Raw genomic sequence first — 13,814 nt, 5'->3', positions numbered from 1 at the left:
TACCACCCGACTCCCTAGCTGTCTCTTTTCTAAAATCCTCTACAGTGATTGTGTCCTTGATTTTTTTCTCTTTTTTCCTTTAAATTTTATTATTGGCTAGAGGCAGAGAGGAATTGAAAGGGGAGGGGGAGATAAAGATGGAGGGAGACAGAGAGACACCTGCAGCTCTACTTCACCACTTGTGAAGCTTTCCCCCTGCAGGTGGGGCCAGGGGCCCGAACCTGGATACTTGCGCACTATAGTGTGTGTGCTAATCAGGTGTGCCACCGCCTGGCCCCTGATTTTTTTTTTCTTTACTGGGGCGATTAATGGTTTACAGTTAATAGTAAAATACAGTCGTTTGCACACGTGTAACATTTCTCAGTTTTCCACATAACAATTCAACCCCCTCTAGGTCCTCCTCTGCCATCATGTTCTAGGACTTGAACCCACCCCCCCAACCCCAGAGTCTTTCACTTTGGTGCAGTACACCAAATGTCCTTGATTTTTTAGCTAAGATCTAACATAGGGTTACCTGTTACCCTACTCTTGGAAATGTGGATTATTTTTAGATGAGGTCATTTATTTTTTTTTAATATTTATTTATTTCCTTTTACTGCCCTTTTTTATTGTTGTTATTGATGTTGTTGTTGTTAGGTAGGACAGAGAGAAATGGAGAGAGGAGGGGAAGACAGAGGGGGGTAGAGAAAGATAGACATCTGCAGACCTGCTTCACCGCCTGTCAAGCGACTCCCCTGCAGGTAGGGAGCTGGGGGCTCGAACAGGGATCCTTATGCCGGTCCTTGTGCTTCGTGCCACATGTGCTTAACCTGCTGGGCTACTGCCCGACTCCTGAGGTCATTTGATATTTATGCACATTTTTTATCATTATAACTTTTTAAAAAAACTTTTTTCTTTATTGGGGGATTAGTGGTTTATAGTCAACAGTAAAATACAGTAGTTCGTTCATGTGTAACACTTCTCAATTTTCCATATAACACTTTAACACCTCTCACCCCCACCTAGGTCCTCCTCCATCTTCATGTTCCATGACCTGAGTGCACCCCCCACCCTAGAGTCCTTTACTTTGGAGCAATATTCCAAACCCAGTTTAATTTCTGCTTTGTGTTTCCCCTTCTATTCTTAGTTTTCAACTTCTGTCTGTGTCTGGGGTCACCCCATATTCATCTTTCTCTTTCTGATGGCCTCAGTTTTTTTTTTTTTTGATGAATATTTTTTTTCTATATGGGGGAGTTAATGGTTTATAATCAGCAGTAAAATATAGTAGTTTGTACATGTGTAATATTTTTCAGTTTTCCACATAACAATTCAACCCCCCTCTAGGTCCTCCTCTGCCATCATGCGTTCTAGGACCCGAGCCCTCCCCCTGACCCCAGAGTCTTTTACTTTGGTGCAATACACCAAACGCAGTTCAAATTCTACTTTGTGTTTTCTCATTTTTCAACATTATTATTATTGGTATTAGTATTATTGATTTAGTAATGGTCAACAAGATTGTGGGATAAGAAGGGTACAATTTATATAGTTCCCACCACTATAGTACCATATCCCATCTCCTCCACTGGAAGCTTCTCTATTCTTTATCCCCATGGTAGAATGGACCAAAGGTCTCTATGGTGTACAGAAGGTTGCAGATATGGCTTCTATGATTGCTTCTTCGCTGGACATGGGCTTTGCCAGGTTGATTCATATTCCCAGCCTGTCTCTACCTTTCCCTAGTGGGGTAGGTTCTGGGGAGGTGGGGCTCAAGAACACATTGGTGAAGATATCTGCCCAGTATCATTCCTATGACCTATAATGATAGGAAGAGGCCAGAGAAGTAAAATTTCATTTGGAAATTTTCTCTCCCTTTCTGGTTGATTTAGAGAGAATATTTATTATATTTGCTTTCTTTTTATCTTTCATAATAATTAGTGATGTTTGTGTTTTAATTTTTGTTCCTCCTTTGGCCTCCATATTTATATATTTGTTTCTGGATATTTTAAGGATTGATGTTTATATTGTAAACATGCTTCTTGAATACTTATTCTATAATTGTTTTGCTTTACAGTGGAGGGAACAAGTGGTGGTGTTCTCCAGCTTTTTGTTGATGCTGGGGTTCCAGTGAATTCAGACATGATTAGCCATTTTGTCAATGAAGCTCTTGCTGAGACCATTGCTGTCATGCTAGGTGATAGGGAAACGAAGAAGCAAGGTCCTGTTACTTCGAGTGTTCCTGGGGATGTTTCAGCTAGTGAAATACATTTTCAGGTAGGTATGACTTTGCTTTTTAGGTCTTGGAGTACAGGGATATTTTGGATACATTTTTTAGTGTACAATGAAATAGACACTTTTAAAATTGTATATCATAAAAATATAGAGTTTGTAGACATAACCTTTGGTGTTCTCATTAAACAGATAAATATATATTTCTTTAAAAGTCCCAACAAAATCTTTTATGGAATTAAAAAATAAATTTTGAAATATGGCTAGATGATTAGAAGGCCATGTCAATTATGACAGTTCTGAACATAAGGAATGATATGTTGTTTGGAGGAAACTTGCCCATAAGTAAGTATTAAGTAATTAGATTTGGGTGTATAATGTTCATTTTAAGTCAAGGAAAATGTACATATATATATAATTTTTTTTTTTACCTCTTTTATACTGATGAGGTTGAAGTAACAGCTCAATGTTCAAATTCAGCCTTCTCAACTCCAGACTCCATGATCTTAACATAGAATGCCTATATAGACTGACTTCTTCTAAAACATTTTCTTGTTCAGTCACCTTCATGGATATGGATACTATATATCATCAAAAAGCTAAGCAAAGATACTTGATACAGAGAAAACTCAGAATCTTACACATGTAAATTCTGTCCTCTAAACACCAAGCCAGCTCTCAGTTTGGGATTAGTCTAATGCTGGTTGACTTAATTTGGGGAGAATTGACATTTTTATAACACTGTCTTCTTGGCCAACAAGTTTTATAGAAGATGAAATGATATGCAGAGAGATTTTTTTCTTTATTTATTTTTTATTGGGAGTTTTATGGGGTACAATTTTTCATCTCACCAAGATAGGTATCTGAAAAGCACTTGCCATTCCCAAATTAGGTCCATCATCGTGTACCAGGACCTGTAAGACCCCCTTCCCTCAATCCTCTTTCTGCCCTCCTTCCCCAGAGTTCTTTGCTTTGGTACAATACACCACCAGTCCAAGTATTACTTTGTGTTTCTCCTTTCTGTTTTTGTTTCTCAACTTCTGCTTGTGAGATATTCATATTCATCTTTCTCTTTCTGGCTTATTTCACTTAACACAATTCCTTCAAGCTTCATCCAAGATGAGGTGAAGAAAGTGACTTCTTCATTTTTAATAGCTGAGTAATATTCCATTGTGCATATATACCACAACTTTCCTAGCCACTCATCTGTTGTTGGACACCTAGGTAGTTCTTAGAAATTAGTAAGTACTCAGTAACTGATAGTTTACCATAATTGTTCATTATTAATACTTGTAGAATACCTTCACATCTTTTATGATGATGATTCAATAGCATTATATTTAAAAGTACTACTCTTCTAAGTTTATATAGTCAAGGAAATGTATATTTTATTATTATTTATAATTTTTATTTACAAAAAGGAAACACTGACAAAAACCATAGGATAAGAGGAGTACAACTCCACACAATTCCCACCACCAGAACTCCGTATCCCATCCCCTCCCCTGATAGCTTTCCTATTTTATTATTATTGTTATTATTAGCCTCCATGGTTATTGCTGGGACTCAGTGCCTGCACTATGAATCCACTGCTCTTGGTGGCCATTTTTTTCTGTTTTATTAGATAATACAGAGAGAAATTGAAAGGGGAGGGGAGGATAGACATGGGGAGAGAAAGATAGACACCAGCAGACCTACTTTATCACTCAAGAAGCGACTCCTCTGCAAGTAGGAGCCAGGGGCTCAAACTGGGATCCTTGCTCAAGTCCTTGTGCTTTGTACTATGTATGCTTAACCCAGTGTGCTACTGCCCGACCCCAAAAATGTATATTTTATTTCTTTCATTTTTTGGGGGGGTGGCTTAGCAGGCAAGAGTATAGGACTTCCATTTGCGAGGTTCCCTTTTTGACTGCCACCATCACAAATATGTCAGAGTAAAGTGGTGTTCTGGTTAAAAGCCAAGGCTAAGAATATGCTAATAATTAAATAATGCTATAGAATTTCTAATATTCTTCATGCTTTTTTAAATGCATATCATTTTCCAATTCACAATATAGAATAAGTGCTAAATATCCAATATGAAGAAATTAAAAAACCAAACCAAACCAAAGTACTGTATTTGAAAAATGGGCACAAAACATATCCAGACAATTCACATACAAAACTGAAATACTAGACCAGTAAGATACCTCACTTGGCAGGATGCCTAATTTGCCAAACACCCAGGTTTGAGCCTGGCCTCTAGCACTCTGGGGGACATTTTGGCGCTGTGATTTCTTTCCTCTTTTTTTCTTGCCCCCCCCCCCTTTTTTTTTTGCTCTTTCTGTATGAAAAATCAGCCTGGAGTGAAACCTCAGGGATGACAAGGAAAGAAAGAAAGAAAGAAATGTGGCATAAACTTAAGATTGTTAGTGTCACCAATAACAAGAAAAATTCCCTGAAATTCACTTGAACTGGTCAGTTTGGCAAAACTCTCTTGATTAATACTTTTATTTGGAAGAGAACTAGGTTGATAGGACACAGATAGGAAAGGGGACTAATGTTGAATATCAACCTTTTGTGTGTTTTTGAATCATTTGAATGAGTATTGATTTAACAAGTTGGTCTTGAGACTGGACCTGTTTAAGCTCACATAGTACTGTGTATGTGGAAGGAAGGACCAACTCAAGGAACTGGGTTCCAGCCCCTGCTCACCACATGCAGTAAAGCAGATCTGCAGTGACTATCTCTTTCCCGATCTACTTCTTCTCGCCTCTCAGTTTCTCTCTGTCCTATCAAATACAATAGAAAAAAAGGAAGGGGTGGTGAAAATGGCCACTGGCAGCAGTGTATTCGTTAATCCCAGTGATAACCCTAAGAGAAAAAAAAAAGTCTAGAGTGTTTACTTTTCTCCAGTTCTTTCTATCTCCCTTACACCTATTTTTGTTATGCCTTATAGTGTTTTTTTTTAATAAAATTTTTTTGTGCTAAAAGGTTAATTTTTGGTATCTCACCAGATCAGTTTTCAGCTGTATCTGTTTAATAGCGCTATAGACCTAATATGTGTTCCCTTTTAGAAGAAAAAAGCCTTAAAGCTTTTCAGAGTTTACTTTATAGGGAAAGTTGTTTCAGTTATGTGAGACTTTCTACAAGTGAGTCTTGAAACTAGACATTCAAAGGTTAGAGTATTTAAAGTCTTTTTTTCTCCATCTATTTACAGTGTATGTACTTTCTGCATGAACTCATTTTATTGTTTGAAATTACCTTTATTTGGGTGATAGGCACCATATATATATATATGGTGCCTATCACCATATATATATATATTGTTTTGTTATTTTAGGGAACTGTACATACCCCAGTGGCCACCCCACAGCCAACGCCTCCTCGATCACCTTCATTACTTCCTAAGGAGCAATTTCTAGTAAAAACCCCAGAATCTTCTCTCTGTGACTCAGAGTTTGATGTAGATTTACCTGTGAAAGAAATACCTGCTGAGAAAGGTAGAAATCTTATTTCTAACGTCACTTTTAATTTTAATGACTATTAAAATTCTCTAGCTTATTTCATAAGGTGCTCACATTAATATATACATGATTATTGTTTACTTGGTTTTAATTAAATCACTGTACTTGCAGAAAACTAAGGGACTGATTACTACTTTTAAAAACATATAACCTAATAGATATCTGGCTGTTAGAAATATGTGGTGATGGGGAGCCAGATGGTAGCGCAGCAGGTTAAGTGCATGTTTGCTTAAGGGGTGTGGGGGTGGGAGGGGGTGTCACTGCATGGGCAGTGAAGCAGGTCTGCAGGTGTCTGTCTTTCCCTCCTCCCTCTATTTTTCTCTGTTCTATACAGCAATAGCGGTAACAACAACAAAGGCAACAAAATAGGAAAAATGGCCTCCAGGAGCAGTGGATTCATAATGCAGGCACCAAGCCCCAGTGATAACCCTGGAGGCAAAATAAATAAATAAATAAATAAATAAATAAATAAATAAATAAATAAATAAATAAATATGTGGTGATGGATGAGAGTAGATAGCATAATGGTGGTGCAAGGAAGTCCCAGGTTTAATCCCCCGTACCACCATAAGCTGAGTTGTGCTCTGGTAAAAAAATTAATAATAATAATAAATATGTGGTGATGTTAAATGTGAATTTTTTCAACATTATAGTCTCTCTCTCTCTCTCTATATATATATATATGTATATATATATACATATATATATATATCCTCTAGTGTTATTGCTGGGGCTCTATGAATCCACTGCTCCTGGAGGCCATATTTTCCATTTTATTGGATAGAACAAAGAGAAATTGAGAGAGGAGGGGTAGATAGAGTGATGGAGAAAAAGAGATACTTGCAGACTTGCTTCACTGCTCATGAAACAGACTCCCTGCAGATGGGGAGCCAGGGCGCGAACTGGGATGTTAGCACGGGTCCTTGCACTTTGCACTATGTGCACTTAACCCTGTGTGCTACCACCTGGCCCCTGTCTTAATCTTAAATTATTTTGGGGGTTATCTGTTAATCACCATCATTTTATTTGCAACTTCAGCATCACTGTATTGAGGAAATGTTGATTTACAAAACTGCTGTTGTCATGAAGATAGACATCCACGTTTTCCCAGGATAGATGTCAGCATTTTTCACCCGCCAAGTGCCCATCATCATCATTATTAATTATAGTTGCTATTTTTTGTATGCCAAGATATTAAGGGATTTCTGAAATAATATTTATTTACTTCCCATGGAGTTTATTATTATTATTATTTACTTTTCTCTTGATTTTTAAAAAAATACCTTCAGGAGATGATGTGCCTGCCCTCACACTGGCTAATACCCCAGCAGTTACCCCTACTACTACACCTCCTCCTGCAGCAGCTCCCACCCCAACTTTATCAGAAGTTTCCATTGATAAATTGAAGCCATCAAGCCCAGAATTTCCCAAGCCATGGAATGATGGAGATCTGCCACTAGAAGAGGAGAATCCGAACTCTTTTCAAGAAGAACTTCACCCGAGAGCTATGTAAATAATGACATTCATTTACATTTAGTATTTGTGCATTTCATCTTTGGCTAACTTTTATGGTCATCTGAAAGCATCTGGAAGATAAATGAACTTTTTATTTTTATTTTTTAATTTTATTTATTTATTTATTTTTGAATAGAGAAATTGAAAGGGGGTCAGGGAGATAGAGAGGGAGAGAGACAGAGAGACATCTGCAGCCCTACTTCACCACTTGTGAAGCTTCCCCCTGCAGGTGGGGGGAACCAGGGGCTTGAACCTGGGTTCTTGTGCACTGTAATGTGTGTGCTTAACCAGGTGCACCACCTCCTGGCCCCAAACTTTTTATTTTAATCTTTATTTTTACCAGAGCACTGCTCAGCTCTGGTTTCTGGTGGTGTGGGGCATTGAACCTGGGACTTTGGAGCCTCAGGCATGAGAGTCTCTTTGTGTAACCATTATGCTATCTACTCCTGCCTATGAACTTTTTATTTAAAAATTTTTTAAATTTATTTTTTATTTAAGAAAGGAAAAATTAACAAAACCATAGGGTAGGAGGGGTACAACTCCACACAATTCCCACCACCCAGTCTCCATATCCCATCCCCTCCCGTGATAGCTTTCCCATTCTCTATCCCTCTGGGAGCATGGACCCAGGGTCCTTGTGGGTTGCAGAAGGTGGAAGGTCTGGCTTCTGTAATTGCTTCCCCGCTGAACATGGACGTTGACTGGTCAGTCCATACTCCCAGTCTGCCTCTCTCTTTCCCTAGTAGGGTGGGTCTCTGGGGAAGCGGAGCTCCAGGACCCATTGGTGGGGTCTTCAGTCCAGGGAAGCCTGACCGGCATCCTGATGGTATCTGGAACCTGGTGGCTGAAAAGAGAGTTAACATACAAAGCCAAACAAATTGTTGAGCAATCATGGACCCAAAGGTTGGAATAGTGGAGAGGAAGTGTTGGGGGCGGGGTACTCACTGCAAACTCTAGTGTACTTCTGCTTTCAGGTATATATTTTGCACTTGTTTATGGATACGTGTGAACATATACTCTCTCTCACAGAACCTGGTGTATATCTAGGTTTTGGGACTTTGTTAGAAAGTGATCCATCTGGGATGGAATTAGAGAATGCTATGAAAGGAAAGGTCTCACCTGAGTAATGAAGCTGAAGGGTTGTCATTCCACACGTGAAGTCTCTGGACACAGTCTGAGCTGAAGCATGTTGAGGTGGCAATCGTTGCGTTGATTAGGTTGCGATTGGTAGATGCAATATTATTTGATATGGATTGGGAGAGGCATATGGAAAAGTGGGCCCTATCCTAAGGTTCCAGGACTGGGGGAAATATAGGCTCTATAGTGGAGATGTGAGGTTCCTGCTGTCTTGGGGTTCAAAAAGACAATGGATAGTTAATGTTATCATCACATTATTTGGTAATTGGGTTAACTTTGAAAAGTCCTTTTGTTAGGGTTTGCTGGATAGTACCCAGTATCTTGTAAATAGCTGTGCCACTGGTTGTTTCTGATCTACTTGGTCTAGGCTTTTGAGAGAGTCCACATATCAAATACACAGCCTATATATTAAAAAGACTCAGTCTGTGTTTTAAAAAACTTTGAGACATACAATTAATTTTCCCCCTCTCATATTAATTAACTAGTGATTTATATGACTATACTTTACTAGGAGTGTACATAAACACCATTCCCACCACCAAAAGACTGTGTCCCATCCCACCCACCCACCTACCCCTACCCCCACCCCCCACCGGCCTAGGAAGCCATATGTCCACCCTCGCCCTCACCACCGGGTTTTTACTTTGGTGCCCTACTTTCAATTTAGTCAGATCCTGCTTTTAGTTTCCCTTTCAGATCTTCTTTCTCAACTTCTGTTGATGAGTGGGATCATCTCATACTTATCTTTATCTTTTTGACTTAGCTCACTTAACATAATTCCTTCTAACTCTGTCCAAGATGGGTCAGAGAAGGTGGGTGGGTTCATTGTTCTTGATAGCTATATATATACCACAGCTTTCTCAGCCACTCATCTGTTGTTGGGCACCTGGGCTGCTTCCAGGTTTTAGCTATTATGAATTGTGCTGCTATGAACACAGGAGTACACACCTCTTTTTGGTTGGGTGTTATGGAGTCCTTGGGGTATAAGCCCAGGAGAGGAATTACTGGATCATATGGAAGGTCTATGTCTTGCCTTGTGAGAGTTTTCCAGACTGCTCTCCACAGAGGCTGGACCAATTTACATTCCCACCAGCAATGCAAAAGGGTTCCTCTGTCCCCACAGCCTCTCCAGCATTTGTTGCTAAATTTTTTTAAACTATATGTATTTAGAGGATAGAGGCAGCCAGAAATTGAGGGGGGGATGGGGTGACGGAGAGGGAGAGAGACAAAGAGACACCTGTAACACTGCTTCACCTCTTGTAAAGCTTTCCCCTTACAGGTGGGGACTGGGGGCTTGAACCCAGGTCCTTGAGTATTGTAATATGTGTGCTCAGCCAGGTACTCCACCACCTAGCCCTGATAAATGAACTTTTGTCACCCACAAGTTATTTTACACTTCAGCAGAAAGCAATTTCATAAATCTTAAGCAGACATATTTGTATCTTCATATTTATTTATTTATTTTTGTTAGTGATTTAGTAATAGTTTGCAAGATTATAGGCTTTACGGGGCTATAGTTCCACACTATACCCACCACCGCAGTCCTGTTCCCTGACTTCCTTTCCTCCCTGTCCCCTCCCGTCCCTCATTCCCTCTCCCTTCAGCCAACATAGCCATCATAGTTCTCACAAAGTCTTAGAAACAGTTTGGTCATTTTTTTTTTTTTTGCAAGTTCATGTTTTTTAGTTTTCTATACTCTATATTCCACATATGAGCAAAACCATCCTTGTACCTTCAAATTGTAAATAGTTTTTTTAGAAAGAGATTAAGCTGAAGCTATCTGTCATATTGTTAATAAATAAGAAGTGACTTTTCCCAGTGATCTTAATTTATGATGAGCAGTTAACGTGTGTATAATCACATATACCCATGTAGAATTATTTTATTAATGGCAGAAATTTCAAGATGGTCTGTGATTAAAGACTCCAAGCATTTGTTGCAAAAAATCTAATTAATTAATTAATTAATTATAATGCTTATTAGAGAAATACTTTGTTAGAGGAGATAAATATTTTAAATCTGTTGTACTATCAGAATCAATATAGATATCTAGTGACCTACTAAGTTCAAAACTTGTCTTTTTATTTTCAGTGTAATGTCTGTTGCCAAGGATGAAGAGCCTGAGAGCATGGACCTTCCTGCTCAGCCTATATTTCCAAAGCCACTTCCCTTTTCAGCACTTCCTGCTGACACTAAAGCTCCTTCTCCTGTACAAATGTCAAGTTCTGATTCATCAACAATGGAGAGCACCTTGAGTGCTACTGTCACAGAAACAGAAACTTTAGATAGACCCATCTCTGAAGGAGAGATTTTATTTAACTTTGGACAAAAAATGTTCTCTATGTGTAAGTTGATCTATATCACTTGATATCACTGATTAGATTATAGTGTCTAAATAATACTTATGGTAATTTGTAAGTAGTAGCATTTCTGTTCAGGTATTTTTTTATTTAAATCTTTTAAAAAAATATTTATTTATTCCCTTTTATTGCCCTTGTTGTTTTATTGTTGTAGTTATTATTGTTGTTGTTATTGTCGTCGTCGTTGGATAGGACAGAGAGAAATGGAGAGAGATGGGGAAGATAAAGGGGGAGAAAAAGATAGACACCTGCAAACCTGCTTTACTGCCTGTGGAGCAACTCCCCTGCAGGTGGGGAGCTAGGGGCTCGAACCGGGATCCTTACTCCAAGTGCGCTTAACCCACTGAGCTACTACCTGACTCTCTAAGGTATTTTTATTTAGTTTTTATGAGTTAACATTCTGTATGACTTAGCTTTTCTGGGACTTTGCTTTTTGTGTGTGTGTGTGTGTGAGGATGCCATTTTTCTTTTTCTTTTCTTTTTAACTAGTGATTTAATAATGGTTGACAAGGTTGTGGGATAAGAGGGGTACAGTTCCTACCACCAGAATTCTGTGTCCCATCCCTTCCATTGGAAGATTCCCTATTCTTTATCCCTCTGGGAATATGGACTAGAATCCTTTATGGGGTGCAGAAGGTAGTAGGTCTGGCTTCTGTAATTGCTTTTCTACTGGACGTGGGTGTTGACAGGTTGACCCATTCTCCCAGACTGCATCTTTCCTAGAGAGGTAGGACTCTGGGGAGGTGGGGTTCTAGGACACATTGGTCAGGTCATCTGCCCAGGGAAGTCAGTTTGACATCGTGGTAGCATCTGTAACTTTGTGGCTGAAAAGCATTAAGATAAAAAGCAGAGGGCCAGGCAGTAGCCCAGCAGGTTAAGCATACATGGTGTGAAGCACAAGGACCAGCGTTAGGATCCTGGTTCCAGCTCTCCTCTCCCCACCTACAAGGCGGGGGAGTCACTTCACAAGTGTTGAAGCAGGTTTGCGGGTGTCTCTCTCTCCCTCTCTCTGCCTTCCTCTCTTCTCTTGATTTTCTCTCTGTCCTATCCAACAATAAATGCAGCAATAACAATAACAACAATAACAATAATAACGATAAACAACAAGGGCAACAAAAGGGAAAAACTGGCCTCCAGCAGTGGATTTGTAGTGCAGGCACAAAGCCCCAGCTGTAACCCTGGAGACCCCCCCCCAAAAAAAAAAAAGATATAAAGCGGAACAAATTGTTTAATAAGCAGGAGCCTAAAGGTAAGAATAGAGCAGATGGAATTTGGGTTCTTCATGTTGGAAGAAGCTAGGACATATATTTTAGGTATATTCCCAGGTGCCCATGACTTTAGTAATTTTTTTAAATTTGTTTATTGGAGAATTAATTGGTTTACAGTGAACAGTAAAATAAAATACAGTAGTTTGTACATGTCATTTCTCAGTTTTCCATATAACAGTTCAAAACCCAGTAGGTCCTCCCTTTGGAGAGTGAGGCAGTTTCTACCATTGTTGTTTTGCATTGAGGGTAAGGTCCTGTAGAGGCCCACAAGAGAGTTTATGATGTTCCTGATGGAGATGACCAGTGATGGTGGAGAGAGGGATCTGTTACAGAACTTAGCTTTTCTGGGACTTTTTTTTCTTTTTCAATGCACTGCTCAGGTCTAGCTAATGGTGGTACAGGGGAATTAAACCTGGCACCTGGGAGCCTCAGATGTGAGAATCTGTTTCCATAACCATTAGGCTATATCCCTAACCCTTTAGGCTTTACTCTTAAAAAGTAAAATCTTCAGGCAGGAGTAGATAGTATAATGGTTGCGCAAAGAGACTCTCATGCCTGAGGCTGCAGTGTCTCAGGCTCAGTCCCCTGCACCACCATAAACCAGAGCTGATCAGTGCCCTGGTAAAAAAAAGAAAAAAAAAATCTTCCTCATAAATCCTACTTTCCAGAAATATCACTAATAATTTAGAGTATACCTTTCTAATATTTTTTTTCCTCTATAAGTATATAAATCCCGGGGGCTGAGCAGTAAAGTGACCGGTTAAGCGCACATGGCACGAAGTGCAAGGACCGGCGCAAGGATCCTAGTTCAAGCCCCCGGCACCCCAACTGCAGGGGAGTCGCTTCACAGACGGTGAAGCAGGTCTGCAGGTGTCTATCTTTCTCTCCCCCTTTCTTTCTTCCCCTCCTCTATTTCTCTCTGTCCTATCCAATAACAACATCATCAAATGATAACAATAGTAATCACTACAACAATAATAAAAACAAGGGCATCTAAAGGGGAAAAAATAGCCCCCAGGAGCAGTGGCTTCGTGATGCAGGCAAGGAGCCCCATAAATAACCCTGGAGGCCAAAAAATATATAAAAAAGTATGTAAATCCCTAAATATATGTCGGTTTTTGCCTTTAAAATAGCATTATGCTATAAATACTATTTAGAAATCTAATTTTTAAAACATTTTCTGTAGTACTACATTTAATGCTACCTTATTTTTTTTTTTCATTCTTCTTTTTAAATTTTTATTTATAAAAAGGAAACACTGAAAAAAAACAAAGGAAAAGAGGACAACTCCACAGAGTTCCCACCACCAGAATTCTGTATCCCATCCCCTCCCTTGATAGCTTTCCTATTCTTTATGGGGTGCAGAAGGTGGAAGGTCTGGCTTCTGTAATTGTTTCCCCGTTGAAGATGGGCATTGGCAGGTCGTTCCATACTCCCAGCCTGTCTCTTTTGTTCCCCAGTGGGGCGGGCTTCAGGGGAAGCAGGGCTGCAGGACACATTGGTAGGGTCATCTGCCCAGGGAAGTCCAGTTGTCATCATGGCCACCTTATTTTTTAGCGACTATTCTATTAGAACAATGTGACAGTGGTATGAATTTGGATTGCTTTTAATGATCTATATCATCTGTGTTGTCTTTTTTTCTTAGTTTAGTGCAATTGCAATACATGCCTTCCAGTGGAATAGATGAGTCAGAATATTCACTTTTAATAGTGAATTCATGTTATTCATTCATGTATACATGCATTCATTCATTTATACTTTGCAACATGCTCTCCAAAAAGTTTAAACAATATTACATTTTAATCAATTTTTAATTACATCAA

General features: G+C 39.3%; 1 protein-coding gene across 4 annotated transcripts in view; it reads left to right on the top strand.

The window, feature by feature from the left end:
• KIAA0586 (KIAA0586 ortholog) overlaps positions 1-13,814 on the top strand; it is a 184,969-nt gene that overhangs the window by 92,401 nt on the left and 78,754 nt on the right. For all 4 annotated transcript variants that reach the window (XM_060174907.1, XM_060174909.1, XM_060174906.1 and 1 more), the window contains 4 exons: positions 2,051-2,250; positions 5,528-5,687; positions 7,001-7,220; positions 10,455-10,708. In XM_060174907.1, the coding sequence (XP_060030890.1) occupies positions 2,051-2,250; positions 5,528-5,687; positions 7,001-7,220; positions 10,455-10,708 (834 nt within the window). The remainder of the gene's footprint in view (positions 1-2,050; positions 2,251-5,527; positions 5,688-7,000; positions 7,221-10,454; positions 10,709-13,814) is intronic.

This window comes from Erinaceus europaeus, chromosome 16 (assembly GCF_950295315.1).
Source record: "Erinaceus europaeus chromosome 16, mEriEur2.1, whole genome shotgun sequence".
NCBI classification, from domain to species: domain Eukaryota; kingdom Metazoa; phylum Chordata; class Mammalia; order Eulipotyphla; family Erinaceidae; genus Erinaceus; species Erinaceus europaeus.
Note: the sequence above shows the minus strand (reverse complement) of the source record. Positions and strands in the feature narration are given on the sequence as shown.